Source organism: Miscanthus floridulus, unplaced genomic scaffold (genome assembly GCF_019320115.1).
Source record: "Miscanthus floridulus cultivar M001 unplaced genomic scaffold, ASM1932011v1 fs_914_1_2, whole genome shotgun sequence".
Lineage (NCBI taxonomy): Eukaryota > Viridiplantae > Streptophyta > Magnoliopsida > Poales > Poaceae > Miscanthus > Miscanthus floridulus.
In genome coordinates, this window is record NW_027097446.1 from 40691 (window position 1) to 54559 (window position 13869).

The 13869-nt window shown below is 47.3% G+C and overlaps 1 protein-coding gene across 1 annotated transcript; it reads left to right on the forward strand.

Annotated features, from left to right (window-relative positions):
• Nucleotides 1-7290: 7290 nt before the first annotated feature.
• On the forward strand, nucleotides 7291-7668 carry LOC136533559 (uncharacterized). Its single transcript, XM_066526123.1, has one exon. The coding sequence runs from the start codon at nucleotides 7291-7293 to the stop codon at nucleotides 7666-7668; it is 378 nt and encodes a 125-aa protein (XP_066382220.1).
• Nucleotides 7669-13869: the final 6201 nt, after the last annotated feature.

The window sequence follows — 13869 nt, forward strand, 5'->3', positions numbered from 1 at the left end:
TGATCAGTTACTATCGGTAGGGACGGGAGATAAAACTGCCACTGATGAGAAAGCGATAAGAAGCCTGAAAGCGATTCTTACACAAGATACGATGACAGGAAGGGAGTTTGATCAGGAATGAAACCGGAGAATATGAAATTGGCTCTTGACCTAGGCCTTGCTTTGTTTACCTGTCCTATCGTATCGAATAAGGTTTCCTAGCCTAGCCCATCATGGTGTCTGCTACCGAAAGAGAGAATAGGTCTAAGGGCAGCATCTACTCGTTCATCGCTTGCCTCACCTCGAAAGAGGCATGGCTTCTCTCTTCACTCACTCGCCTGTTCGCCTGCTTCAATAGCATGGAAGAAGGTGTTCTAAGAGCATAGTTTCACATATACATGGGGTTCTTTCCATTCTCTTGATCAATAATTCACTTATAGAAAGTAGAAAGACTCTTATTTCAAAGATCCATATCTAATCCCACTTCGTTCATAGCGACCGCACTTCCCATGCGCGCTCTACTCTTCACTCTTGCTCACCTCTCTTCTTCAACAAGGATTTGCCGTTCCTATCTGTTTTTCAAGGTAAAAGAAGGAGCCAGCCAAATCAAATGGGGCTGCTGTTCCTAATGGTTTCATAGCTTTTGCGCGTATCATAGGATTTGTACGTCTATAAAACGTAGTCCTCTATGGCTATCCCTGAATCGTGGGAAAAGGTATGCGTATACTTAAATTGAATTGATCGTCCCTATTTCGGGTATAGAAATGTGTTCAGTCTCCTTTCTCTTTTCGGGAGCAGAGCTTCAAAAGATGGACAGTAACGATCGCGTAAAGGAGGGCCCGCTTACTAATACGGAGAGGGTTCCGCATGAAAAAGACAATCCTAAACTTCTTCGTTTCGTTGGTTTTTCCAAGGTCTTTTCTTTTCTATTTTTTTTGAACATGAACGGAAGTAGCGTAGGACACCCAATCCTCGATCAAACCTCTACTTCAATGAACCACGTCGCGTTCTTTATCTTTCTCACTCGTCGTTTCGTTGGAAAAACCCACGCCCAATATCATATTGACTCTCTCTCGTCCAATAAGAGTTTCCGAGAGTTACTTTATTCAAATTCTCTCCTTTCCAAAGCTCCACAAGGCTGACAAAAAGAGTAATAGGACAACAAGCAATCTTGCTTTCATTTATTTGGAGTTCTTTCTTTGTTGAGATGGAAATCGACGTTCTTTTGAAAAGGGCTAGGTAGTTTGCACGCAGGCTTCTTCATGAAAGGTAAAAAATAGACTTTGATTTCATCATCAACATGACTAGTCGTTCGTTTGAAGCCTTAAGAAACCGGCAGTTTTTTTCCAAATGACCTGATCAACTTACTGTTGGAGTTCTTAAACATATAAGAGATATATATAACATCTATGACATCACAAACAGAATATAGCACATATATATCACATCCATCTCATCACAAAGGCAATACCACATATATATCACATGTTGATCACACAATATCTCACATACACAACATCACAAGCATAATAGGTCCAATATGCATCGAAACAAGTCAATAGTTGATCACAGTGCATCACATGTCCATCAAGTGGTGAAAAAGAGATACAAACTACCGGTGGGGAGGAAACTGAGTGCTTGGTGAAGAAAAAGTGCCGTCACCTGCTGAAAGGTCCTTGTTTGGTTTTGGTAATTGAGTGACAACTTAGGTGGACTAATTATGTTTATGTGAGATACACAGGTAATTAGTCCACAGGTACATGTGTGTGAGCAACATATGCCATGAAGGTGAAAATGGCTTAGAGATGTTGCAAAGCTCACACATGTGATGATGAAGGAGCTTATTGCACATGAGACATGACATTGAGTCATGTGATCAAGGTGGAGAAGATCAAGACAAGACTTGGCTTGATGGACTAGTTGCAAGCGTGAAGGGCAAGTCAAAGGCTTTAGAGTGATGGACCGCGTGGCGGTGAAGCTTGAGCAAGACTTGGCGCCGATGGACGATGGCAATGGTGAAGAGCAAGTAGAGTCAAGATCGATGAACCAATATGATCATGTGATGATATGAAGTGGATCATATCATTGTTGATCGCGTTGGTGCATGTGTTGCATCGACATTGAAGGAGATAGAATGGAATGCGCAAGGCAAAGGTATAACCTAGGGCATTTCATTTCACCGGTCATAGGTGTGTAGAGAAGTTTATGACCGGGTTTAGGATAGATGGCCGTACTATCAAGAGGGGCAAACTTGTTTGCATATCGGTCATCTAGTGCCACTCGAGTGATCTAACTTTGCATTGTCGCTAGGATCGAGTGGCGTGGCAAGTTGAGTGGCTAACATCCTTTGGGAAATGATTGTGAAAATGCTAACACACATACACATGGTGGTGTACACTTGATGGTGTTGGCACATTTACAAAGGCGGTGGTGTTTGTAGGGGTGAGATGGGTTTGGGTCCCTCTCTCCCTCCCACCGAGCTTGTGAGGCGGGATTCGGTGCTTTCGGGAAAATGGAATGTCTATTTTCTATTGCGTCGGATGCAAATTCTTGTGGTTAGCACACTTGAGCAAGGGTGAAGAGAATGGAGAAGATGCTGGTGTCGGTCAACTGACCAGACGCTGGATCTGAATGCACCGGACGCTGGCAAGCTGCATCCAGTCACGCTGACGTGGAGTGTAGCAGTAGCTGGAGAGTGACCGGACGCTGGCTATGTCCGATCGCGTTCGACCGGACGCGTCCGGTCATGCTCGGGAGCTTACTGGAAACGACCGGACGCTGAGGGTCCAGCGTCCGGTCAGTTATAGCTGCTGCGTTCGGTCAGGTCAAGTGACCATTGGAATCGGGACACGTGGTCGTCTGCGAGCGACCGGACGCTGAGGTCCAGCGTCCGGTCAACACGACCGGAGCGTCCGGTCGACCCGACCGTTGCCCAGTGAAGGGGTAACGGCTAGTTTAGCCCTTGGGGCTATAAATAGAAGTGGCCTTCGGCCATGGCTGGTGTGGAGCACCTCAAGGGACTTAGTGTCCATGCTTGTGAGTGCTTGGGAGCCCTCCATCACACATATACTTGATAGTGATCATTCGATTGTGTGAGTGAGCGATTCTAGTGCGATTGCATCATGAGGTTGCATCGAGTGGCACTAGGTGATCGAGTTGCAAGCCGGTGGTGCTTGTTACTCTTGGAGGTTGCCACCTCCTAGACGGCTTGGTGGTGGTCTCCGTCGAAGAGATTGCATCTGTTAGAGTGGTCATCTAATGAAAGCACCAGTCGAAGCAATTTGGTTTCATACTCACAGGACTAGCTATAACTGGCGGCGACGGTGGAGCGAACTACGGCATAGCTACACCAGTGCATTTGCCCAAAGTTCTACAGGAACGTTGTAATCTCCGCCAGCTGCTTGGCCTGCCTTTCCCGCTCGGCCCGCTCATCCTGTCTTTCTTGCTCGGCCTACTCGGACCTCGCCGCCAGGTCCCGTAGCTCCTGAGCCATCCTCTCGTTCTCGGCCTGCAACATTTCAATCGAATGTTTCAGTAATGCAAAAGTAACTAAGTTATTTAAAGATCAATGTACGAAGAGTTAAACGAAACTAACCTGGTTGCGTTGACCCGCTGCTATGAAGGGGACGGCCGTTGACGTATGGCCGGGCCTCTGCTCGGGGTCTGTGCTCGGATCTAGGAGAGGGAGGGAATCTCGCTAGGCTCGAGGGTGCCATCGCCAATCTAGTATCCGCCCATGCTTCTTGCCTTGTCCGAGCCTCATGACCATCATCCCATCGATGTCGTCGGTGCTCGGATCCTAGTCTAGCCCATGGACCGACCTTGCCTCCGACGTGTACGAACTGATGCGGGTGTGGACGCTCGGGATGCTGTAGGACTTGGGTGGGTCATTCGGGGTGAAGGTGACAGCGGACGTCGCCTTACCCTTGCGGGCCAGACCATATGCCATGAAATTGGAGATGGACTGCCCACCATGTGATGCTGACTGCGAGAAAGACAACAAGATGATTAGAAGAAACATGCAGAATGGAGCATCAGAGTACTAAAAATTCACGTACCCATGCTTGCTTGTACGCGACAAGGCTACGGCTGCCTTGATGGTGTGTGGGGCCTGTCGCTGCCATACGCCACTCCCGCCCCGCCTCGTGGTCCTAGATATAACCCTCCGTGAACTAGCGGCGGATCCAGGAAATATTTTAGGGGGGACTGAATAACACTGCTGCTCGATCTTAAGTCTCAGCCCCCCTATACTATAGAACTTTGCCTAAAAATTCATAGGGACTCTACAGTAATTTGCACTGATTCGGTTTGGGTAGGGGGGGCTTGAGCCCCCCCCCCCCCGCCCCACCGCTAGATCCGCCCCTGCCGTGAACCACCTATCCACGATCATCTCCCAGCAGTCCCGATATGACTCGCACCACCATGGAATTATCTACATGTCATAAAGAATTTGAGATGTAAGAAGACCAAATTAAAGCTACTTAATCTCAAAACGAATCAATATTATTCTTCTTCATTTACCTCAAGGTACTGTTCCTGGGTCAGCGTCCTCTGTCTTGCCTATGTCTTGGTGATCTTCTCACCAAGGTGCGTGGCGTAGTACTTGACGATGCAAGTGAGGCACTCCTCATAGTGCATGTCGGTGATTCGTTTCCTAGCACTTTTCACCATCACCTTCTCTACCCTGTCCTCCTATCCCTCTTCACATCTGAAAAAAGTCTGCAGACAGACACAATGTATCAATTCATTATGTCAAAAAAAGTCAAATGAATACGATGTATTGATCAAAGTTGTGCGAGCGAGACTTACCTAGAACTCTCTCCTCACCCGCTCCTGCTTATCTCCACATGCGTCGGGGGCATCTTTGTAGTGGTCCCACGATTTGGTCGGCTCAGTGTTCCCCTTGTGCGTGACAATGCCAGGGTAAAAGTGCCTACACACAAGACCCAGGACGTGGTTGGGGTTGTGTGAGTCACCAGGCAACACAACCAGCCAGTGCCTGCACAAGTCATTAACAAACATTATTAGTTTCTCTGACAATTTTCAACAGGTTATATGAAGTAGCTGTGATAAAATCTAAAGTTACTTACCTGTCCCCCTGGGGGCGGATCACTGGGCGTAGGGGAAGAAGCGGAGGCCCAGGGAGTTTCGAGGGACCTCGCAAGTAGATCCTGGCCACAAGCAGAGGAGTCCGAAACCAGCCGTGCCTCCAGCCTCGCCGCCCTGCTGTGCCTCGTCTCCCTCGTCGTCCGTCTACCGAACCAGCTCCTCCTCGTCCAAGGAGTCTGGGGTACGGCGCTGCTCCTCCGGCACGTCACGCGGCCTGACTAGAGGAGGTCGGCCCCTCCTGCTGCCGCTGCCGCTACCGTTGCTCTTGGCCCTCTGCCTCCTCCCGTCCGACGACCCCTCTTCTGCATTCGGATCTACATCATGTGCCCTCATGAACCTCAAGTTCATGTTCCTTGGCACACGACTGCCTGCCATCTTTGTTCAATCACTTGCAATTAAAAAGAAACAAACAAGACATATTAGTACATGTGTTAAAAATAGATGCTAAATACATAAATAAACACGATTACAAAATAACATAGTATTACATGTATTAGAAGTAATCATCATTATTGGGATTATCTGGATCATATGTCTCGTCATCACTATCAAAATTGTCCAAATAAATAACACTGTCTGAAGGTTCCATGTTGCCTTCATCGTCATCGTCTAAATGTAATCGCTCAAGCATTTCTATGTCCTTGGCATTTTGCACCTCATCTCCTTCTTCCTCGTCATCGACCCTTTCATTGTCTACTTCTATTCTGGAGAACAATAGGGGGTGATGCCGAAACACCATCTTGGACCAGAGCAGACCATGGAAACTAACTCATTTACGTATCTGTGGGTTGTCCAAAAAATGTGGACAATCCGAAATAGATATGGTCGCAAATATACAAAGATCTGCATACCTCCAACCGTATCTCTTTCGGATGGGAGACACCTAACTAGGTTATGCAACCAAAGACCACATATGGATAGAGGGGTTATACCTAGGGTGCCGATGAGGTCAGGGTAGCGGGGTGGTGGAGAGTCGGTGCAGTGGCGAGTCGACGCAGTGCAGGAAGACCCGCAGCGTCGACAAAGACGATCGGGGTCGCTGAGTCCCTCCCACAGGTCCTCCTGCAAAAAAGGGCAAAAATGGTTAGTGTCGACTCAAAATTTCGGCAGCACCTCCCATGCACGGGGAGGTTCCCAAAACCTACAAAAAACATGGCACAAAGGCCAACAACCACATATATACCAAACATGGGCACGAAGGCCAACAACCACCAATATATCAAGAGGAGCCATGTACTTTAGTTCTCTTTCCATGCAGATGAAAGTATTGAAGTAGTACAACAACAATTACTACTAACCCTACAACTACTACTAACAACTACTTAACTACTAACAGTACTAATACTAAGAACTACTTAACTATTAACAACTACTACTACTAACCACTACTACTTACTAACTACTACTATTTACTAACTACTACTACTACTAACCCTACAACTAACACTACTAACTACTACTACTAACCACTACTACTTACTAACTACTACTATTTACTAACTACTACTACTACTACTAACCCTACAACTAACACTACTAACTACTACAACTAACACTACAACTAACACTACTAACTACTACTACTAACACTACTAACTACTACTACTACTAACCCTACAACTACTACTAACACTACTACTAACAACTACTTAACTACTAACAGTACTAATACTAAGAACTACTTAACTATTAACAACTACTACTACTAACCACTACTACTTACTAACTACTACTACTACTACTAACCCTACAACTAACACTACTAACTACTACTAACAACCACTACTACTTACTAACTACTACTATTTACTAACTACTACTACTACTAACCCTACAACTAACACTACTAACTACTACAACTAACACTACAACTAACACTACTAACTACTACTACTAACACTACAACTAACTACTACTACTACTAACACTATAAGGGTAGGGCTTACCTTGGCGGCAAGAATGACAAGAGCGAGGGCCGGTGACGACGGCGGGGATGACTGCAGCAGCGCAAGGATCAACGGGCGGTCAGAACGGCGCGAGGATCGACGGGCGGTCAGGTCGGCACCTTCCTCTTCTTCCTCCTCCCCCTTCTCTTTCTTCCTCTTCTTCCTCCTCCCCCTTCTCTTTCTTCCTCTTCCTCCTCCCCCTTCTCTTTCTTCCTCTTGCTCCTCTCCTTCTCCCTCTGCTGGCCGGCCGCAGGGCATGGCGGGGCCAGTGGAGCTCGGGGCCGACGGGGGAGCTTGGGACCGGGGGAGCTCTGGGTGGCTCGGTGCCGGTCGGGTCGCTGTCCCCGAGGAGCTCGGAGCCCGGGGCACCGGCGAGCTCGGGGCAGCGGCCGGGGACCCGGGGCACGGGCGCGGGGCTGTCGGGGCGGGGGCGGGGGCGCTGGGCCGCCGGGGCCGGGCGGGAGCATCGGCCGGGCGCCGGGGCGAGCGCCGCCGGGACGGGGGGCGCGGGACGGGGGCGTCGGGGTGGGCCCGGCAGGACCTTGCCGGAGGGGGACGACGGCGGGGTGGCACGGGCGGGCGGGGGCAGCGACGGCGCGGTAGGGAAACGCGGGGGCAGGTGGGAGAGGAGTGAGGAGGGGGTGGGGTTGGGCCAGCCCGTTCTGGGCCTTTAGGTTAAAAGATTTGCCGAGTGCCGAGCCCAGCGGCACTCGGCAAAGGGTTTTTTTTTAAATTCTTTGTCGAGTGCGCTGTGACCTGGCACTCGGTAAATTTTTTTTTGGTTTTTTTTGCCCCATTTTTTTCTGGGGCCTTGCTACAGTAATTAAAACTCCATTTCAAAATTTGGGACAATTTTGAGGTTTTTTACTATATTTCCTTAATTATTTTTGTTTCGTTGAATTTTTCCGACTATTTCAAATTTGAACTGCATGTACATGAAATAATGGAATTTGGTCATACAAAAAATGGTATTCATGATGTTTGGCGTATGTTGAGGCCGTATCCAGGAACTCACATGAAATTACGAGCATCTTGTTGTCGTAACATGATGTACTTGCGGGAAAAGTGTATTTAAATTATATAAAATCCAAACGAAGTCCAAAAATCACGAAACTTGTCGAGGTGTCTTATTATCGCATGTGGAGGCCGTGGTAACAAATTGAGAAAGTTTGGAGCAAGTTGTGACGTCGGATGCCTAAAAGCCAGACATCCACATGTGGAGATGTCTGGCTTTTAGGCATCTGACGTCACAACTTGCTCCAAACTTTCTTAATTTTTTACCACAGCCTCCACATGCGATAACAAGACACCTCAACAAGTTTCGTAATTTTCGGACTTTGTTTGGATTTTATATAATTTAAATACACTTTTCCCGTAAGTACATCGTCATGTTACAACAACAAGATGCTCGTAATTTCACACGAATTCCTGGATACGGCCTCAACATACGCCAAACATCATGAATACCATTTTTTGAATGACCAAATTCCATTATTTCATGTACATGCAGTTCAAATTTGAAATAGTCGGAAAAATTCAACGAGACAAAAATAATTAAGGAAATATAGTAAAAAAACTCAAAATTGTCCTAAATTTTGAAATGAAGTTCTAATTACTGTAGCAAGGCCCCAGAAAAAAATGGGCGAAAAAACAAAAAATTTTTTTTACCGAGTGCCAGGTCACAGGGCACTCGATAAAGAATTTTTAAAAAATAAAAAATAAAAAACCCTTTGTCGAGTGTGTAACGGCGGGGCACTCGGCAAAGGCTGACGGCAGGTGGCCGCCGTCACGCCGGCCACCTTTGCCGACGGCCAAATTTTGCCGAGTGCCCGACACTTGGCAAAGATTTTTTTGCCGACGGCCAATCTTTGCCGAGCGCCCGACACTCGGCAAAGGAAAATTTTTGCCGACGGCTAAAGTTTGCCGAGTGTCCGGCTCTCGGCAAAGGTAGATTTGCCGACGGCCTATCTTTGCCGAGTGCCGCTGGGTCCGGCTCTCGGCAAAGATTGCCTTTGCCGAGTGCCCGACAAAAAGCACTCGGCAAAGCTTTTTGCACTCGGCAAATCAGCCGTGTCGGGTAGTGTTGGAGGCCAACGAAATAACCGGTCGTGAGATAGCAAATCTGATTAGAATCTCTAACCCTTGATTCGTCGTATTGGATGCTTAATTTTCTCTCTGCGACCAACAATAACACTTTGGGAATTAATTTACTGAATTTCCTCTATGTTATTGCATAACGACAAGTGTTTAATCTAAAAAGAATATAATGTATTAGTATCCTTTTCAAACCATAGCACCTTTTTCGGTGAGCTTGCTTGCTTAGTTGGAGGGTATTTGTAATTGTATAAACAATGTATGAATATAATGCTTTTGGAACCAAGCTTAGGCATTATTGTGCCTATATCGGCCTGTCGTCGTGAGCCAATGAACCAAACAGGCCCGGGAGGGGCTGGTTGGTTTGGTATCTACTTTGCGCTGCGCTAAGGGCAAATACAACGCGTCCCTTGAGCCCGTCTCTACGATGCTAATTTCGCAAAAAACCCTCGCTGATGCTAGGAGACGGGGTTCGCGTCGTCTCGCGAGGAGACGGGGATGTCCCGTTGCCCGAGGCTGATACTCCTCTTCCAGCAGCGTTGTACAAGTCGGTGGCGTGCGGAGGTTCCAGTTTTGGCGCGCGTTGAGAGAAATCTCGCGCCAAATCGTTACCCACCGGTGTCATCGCCTTCGCTCGCTCTGGTGTCGTAGCCCTCCATCCTTCAACGGCTGCGCTGATGTCAACTTCCTGTCGGCGCGATAAGATGCCGGGCTCCTCGAAGTCCACGTATCTAGGAAGAGCCTGACGCCTGCAGATTCGTCTCCTCCTCGCCCAGTGGCCTCAGAGTCTGGCCATGGAGCCGTCGCGGTGCTTCATGCTCGGCGCGTCCGTCGGGGGCCTCATGGGTCTTTGCCTCAGCGGCCGGCTCGTGTTATTTCTTCTTCTGCTGATTCCTAAGGGCAGCTGCCATCATCAAACTGCCAGCAAAAGCCGTTCATTCAGTTCCTGTCTGCAAGTTACATGAGTGCCCGTATAGATGGATTGGATGATTATGTATTATGTTGAAGGATTATCTTTGCTTCATCTAGCATGCCGCGTTCAGGACCTGGTCATAGTTCTATTCATGTTCTGAAGTTAGCTACCTGAACACGGATGGTGGCCGTGATGGGTTATCTGAATGCTTCTATGTTCTAAATCTGTTACCTGATGAGCTATCTGCTTCCAGTTAAATATGTGACCTATACTAACTACATGCGAAGATGGTGTTCATAATTGATTCTGACTACATGCGAAGTATTAAATAACTTGCAGACGACTCCCTGTTTGTGGGTTGTACGATCTGTCCTTTCAGTTGTCTATACGTTGGATTCAAGACTCTTGGAGACAAACCCCCGTAGGTTGTACATGCCCTAAGCCCATCCAGGCCGGCGCCTAGCTCGCGGGCGCTGCCCGCTGGCCGCTCGGCGCTGGGGGCGGTCGACAGTCCGACAGCGGCATCCGGGAGGGGCGTAGCGTAGTGGGACGTGGACGCATGCAGGCAGCAGGCGCGTGCGCGTCACCGTCACGCTCTGCTGCCGCTAGCTCGCCCTCGCCATCGGCGCAGTGCACGCACACGGCACACCTATCATCTCGGCCACGGGCAGGGGCAGCGCCACATGGACGTGCAGCGCCTCCCAGAGTCCCAGGTAGGAAAATGGTGCAGTCGACGTAGGAATAGTCTATTTTGGAGGCTGTACTTGCTCTGTTGTTCGGCACTGTTATCAGCACCTGATTCAGCACGTATGCCGCCTTTAACCTGCAGCCGGAAGAGAGTTTCTCGCAAGGTAACGTTCAACTTTCCTTGAACCCTGCGGCTGGCAACTTTGGAGCTCGGGCTCGGCGGCGTAGGACGAAGGAAAAATGATGGTGTCAACCTGGAAAGGGCGGATGGGAATCTGCCGCATATGGAAATGTTCCTGCACGGCCGCAAGCCCGCAACCTCGTCACATTGCCGTATTCGCCCATCTGATGATCGACACTTGTTCTGCCAAGGATTAAAGTATGCCAAGACCGAGAGCGACGTATTCCTAATGACGGTCACCGCAGCGTGGTCAAGGACTCCTATTTTTAGGAGTCTGTCTAGCTGGCTGAGTCGGACGGCACCGCGGCATCGCCGCATGGGCGCTCACATGCATGGGCTACGCCCGAGAAATTGGATCCCTAACCTGCTCTCGTTCCATCTGCCATGCTTTACTACTAAAGCATTCCTTTTTTTTTTGCGAACATTACTACTAAAGCAATCGAATCAAAAAAGAATCGCATCGGTTACTTAGGGCACCCGGTATAAGCTAATTACAAGTACTAAGACAACTTCTCTAATGATGCTAACTTTATCACATAGCTCATAGTATGAATAGTATAACGTAACACTCTCACATAATCTTAAAATGTGTCTAGTAGACTAGCCTTGATCGATAGATAGATTTTCTCTCACTTGTATTAAAATATAAAATAATAATATGCTTCGTGCTAGCTCATAACTCATCGTGAGAGTTGCCTTTAGACCATGTTTAGATAAATTATTATAATAATAATCAATTAAAATAATCTAATTATGATCCAAATAGGCTGGATTATTATAGACGTCCGATGGATTCGCGCATCTGAACTCTTGCTTTTTTTGGAAACACGCGCCTCCTCTTACTGCTGCAGCTACGCCCCACGTTTGCCGTTGCGTCCGCACGGAAGAGCATATGCTTGGGGCCCGCCAGCTGCATGAGAGAGAGGGAGCACAACGCCTATACCCATGTATTAACACGGATGCATGCTGCACTATGGGGGGGGGGGCACACCTGGTGGTGCAGGACGACTGGTTCTGTGTTCCTTGGGTGCTGTCCCGCTCTGGTGCTCTACATGCGCGCATGCACTTTGACCAGGGAGTGCTCGGTAGTTTAGGCACTGACCGCTCGTTGCATGCACGTCTTGCAACGCGTGCGTGCCCACGAGTCAGAGCGCGTGGAGAGCAGCACTTGCTACAACATGCTAAAACAAAGTGAAACAAATTAAAACATACACTTGCAATATATGTGTATAGTCATTGTAACATATGCAATATTCATATAAAACACTTGCAACATATGTATGAAACATGTGAAACATTTGGATACACTTGCAACATACACGTATAGCCACTGCAACATATGCAATATCCAGATGAAAACATGTAGAACAGATGAAACATTTGAAAGATACACTTACAACATATGTGTATAGCCAAAGATACACTTACAACATATGTGTATAGCCATTGCAACATATGCAACATCCGGATAAAACATCCAAAACATACACCCGAAAAGCATACACCAGCACTAAGTTCAATGCCCACGGTCACTAGTCACGGGAGAAAATGGCGCATGATGTGGGCCCGCGCTCCTCTCACAAATTCCTAGCACCGGTCATTCTCTCTTTGTGGTCACCGTGCATGCACGACCCTACACGCCGCATGCTCTCCACGCCGAGCGAGTGGTCGCACACGCTCCCATGCGCTGACCATGGAATGGATGGGTGCGGGCCCTATGACTGTAACATGTGCCCCTCTTTTTTTCTTGGTCGTCACGCCACACGGGTCAGTCCGTCCAAACGGACGACATATGTCCTCAACCAAGCATTACCGCTATTATAATCAACATCTAGATTAAAATAAGCGTATAATCTAAGTGAGACCTGCTTTTTGGTGATTATAGACATTTCTTACTTTAATCAACAATAATCTAGGGATCTAAACACAATAATTATTGAAACCCATAAACCTGATGTTAATAATCCTATACATGTCCATATTATAATAATTCGGTTGTAATCCAAACATGTCCTTAGAACATGTTTACCTAATTTTAAGTTCTTGACTTGGTACAAGTACTTATATTTGATTTATTCTATAATTTACTGATATTATCTTATTTGATATGTCTATCAATAGTGCGACACTTACAATGACTTTGTCAATATCAAGATATATCTATCACTCTTTCAAATATGCTCATAGAAGTAGGATTTATATGTGGGCATTCTTAGGGGTGATTGTACGTACGTGTTAATTTACAGACGTTTATGTCTATATTCTATGATTAACAAAGAAATTTTAAAAATGAATCATTTTTACTTTTCCTTGTTTGTCAAAGTGCATTATAACACAACATACCTTTGCCGATGAAAGGATCAAGATGTCCAAGAGGGGGGGGGGGTGAATTGGGCTAATTCAAAATTTTCTTGCAATAATCAAATCATATGGATAGCCCAATTAACCCCTTGTGCCTAGAAAAAGTGTTTCTATCAAACTAACGCACAAAGAACTTACAACCTATGTTCTAAACTTACTCTAGCAAAGCAATTCTAAGAATGTAAAGACAAGTATTGAATTGCTCAAAGTAAATACTCAAAGTAAATGCTCAAAGTAAAGAGAGAGAGGAACGCGGCGATGTTTTGCCGAGGTATCGGAGAGTCGTCACTCCCCACTAATCCTCGTTGGAGCACCCGTGCAAGGGTGTAGCTCTCCCTTGATCCGCGCAAGGATCAAGTGCTCTCTACGGGTTGATTCTTTGACACTCCGTCGTGGCGAATCACCCAAAGCCACTCACAACTTGAGTTGGGTCACCCACAAGCTCCGTCGGGTGATCACCAAGCTCCCAACCGCCACCAAGCCGTCTAGGTGATGGCGATCACCAAGAGTAACAAGCACGAACTCTCACTTGACCACGCGAAGCCTAATGAGAAGATGGATGCACACTTGACTACTCTTGATTCACTAATGAGGTTACT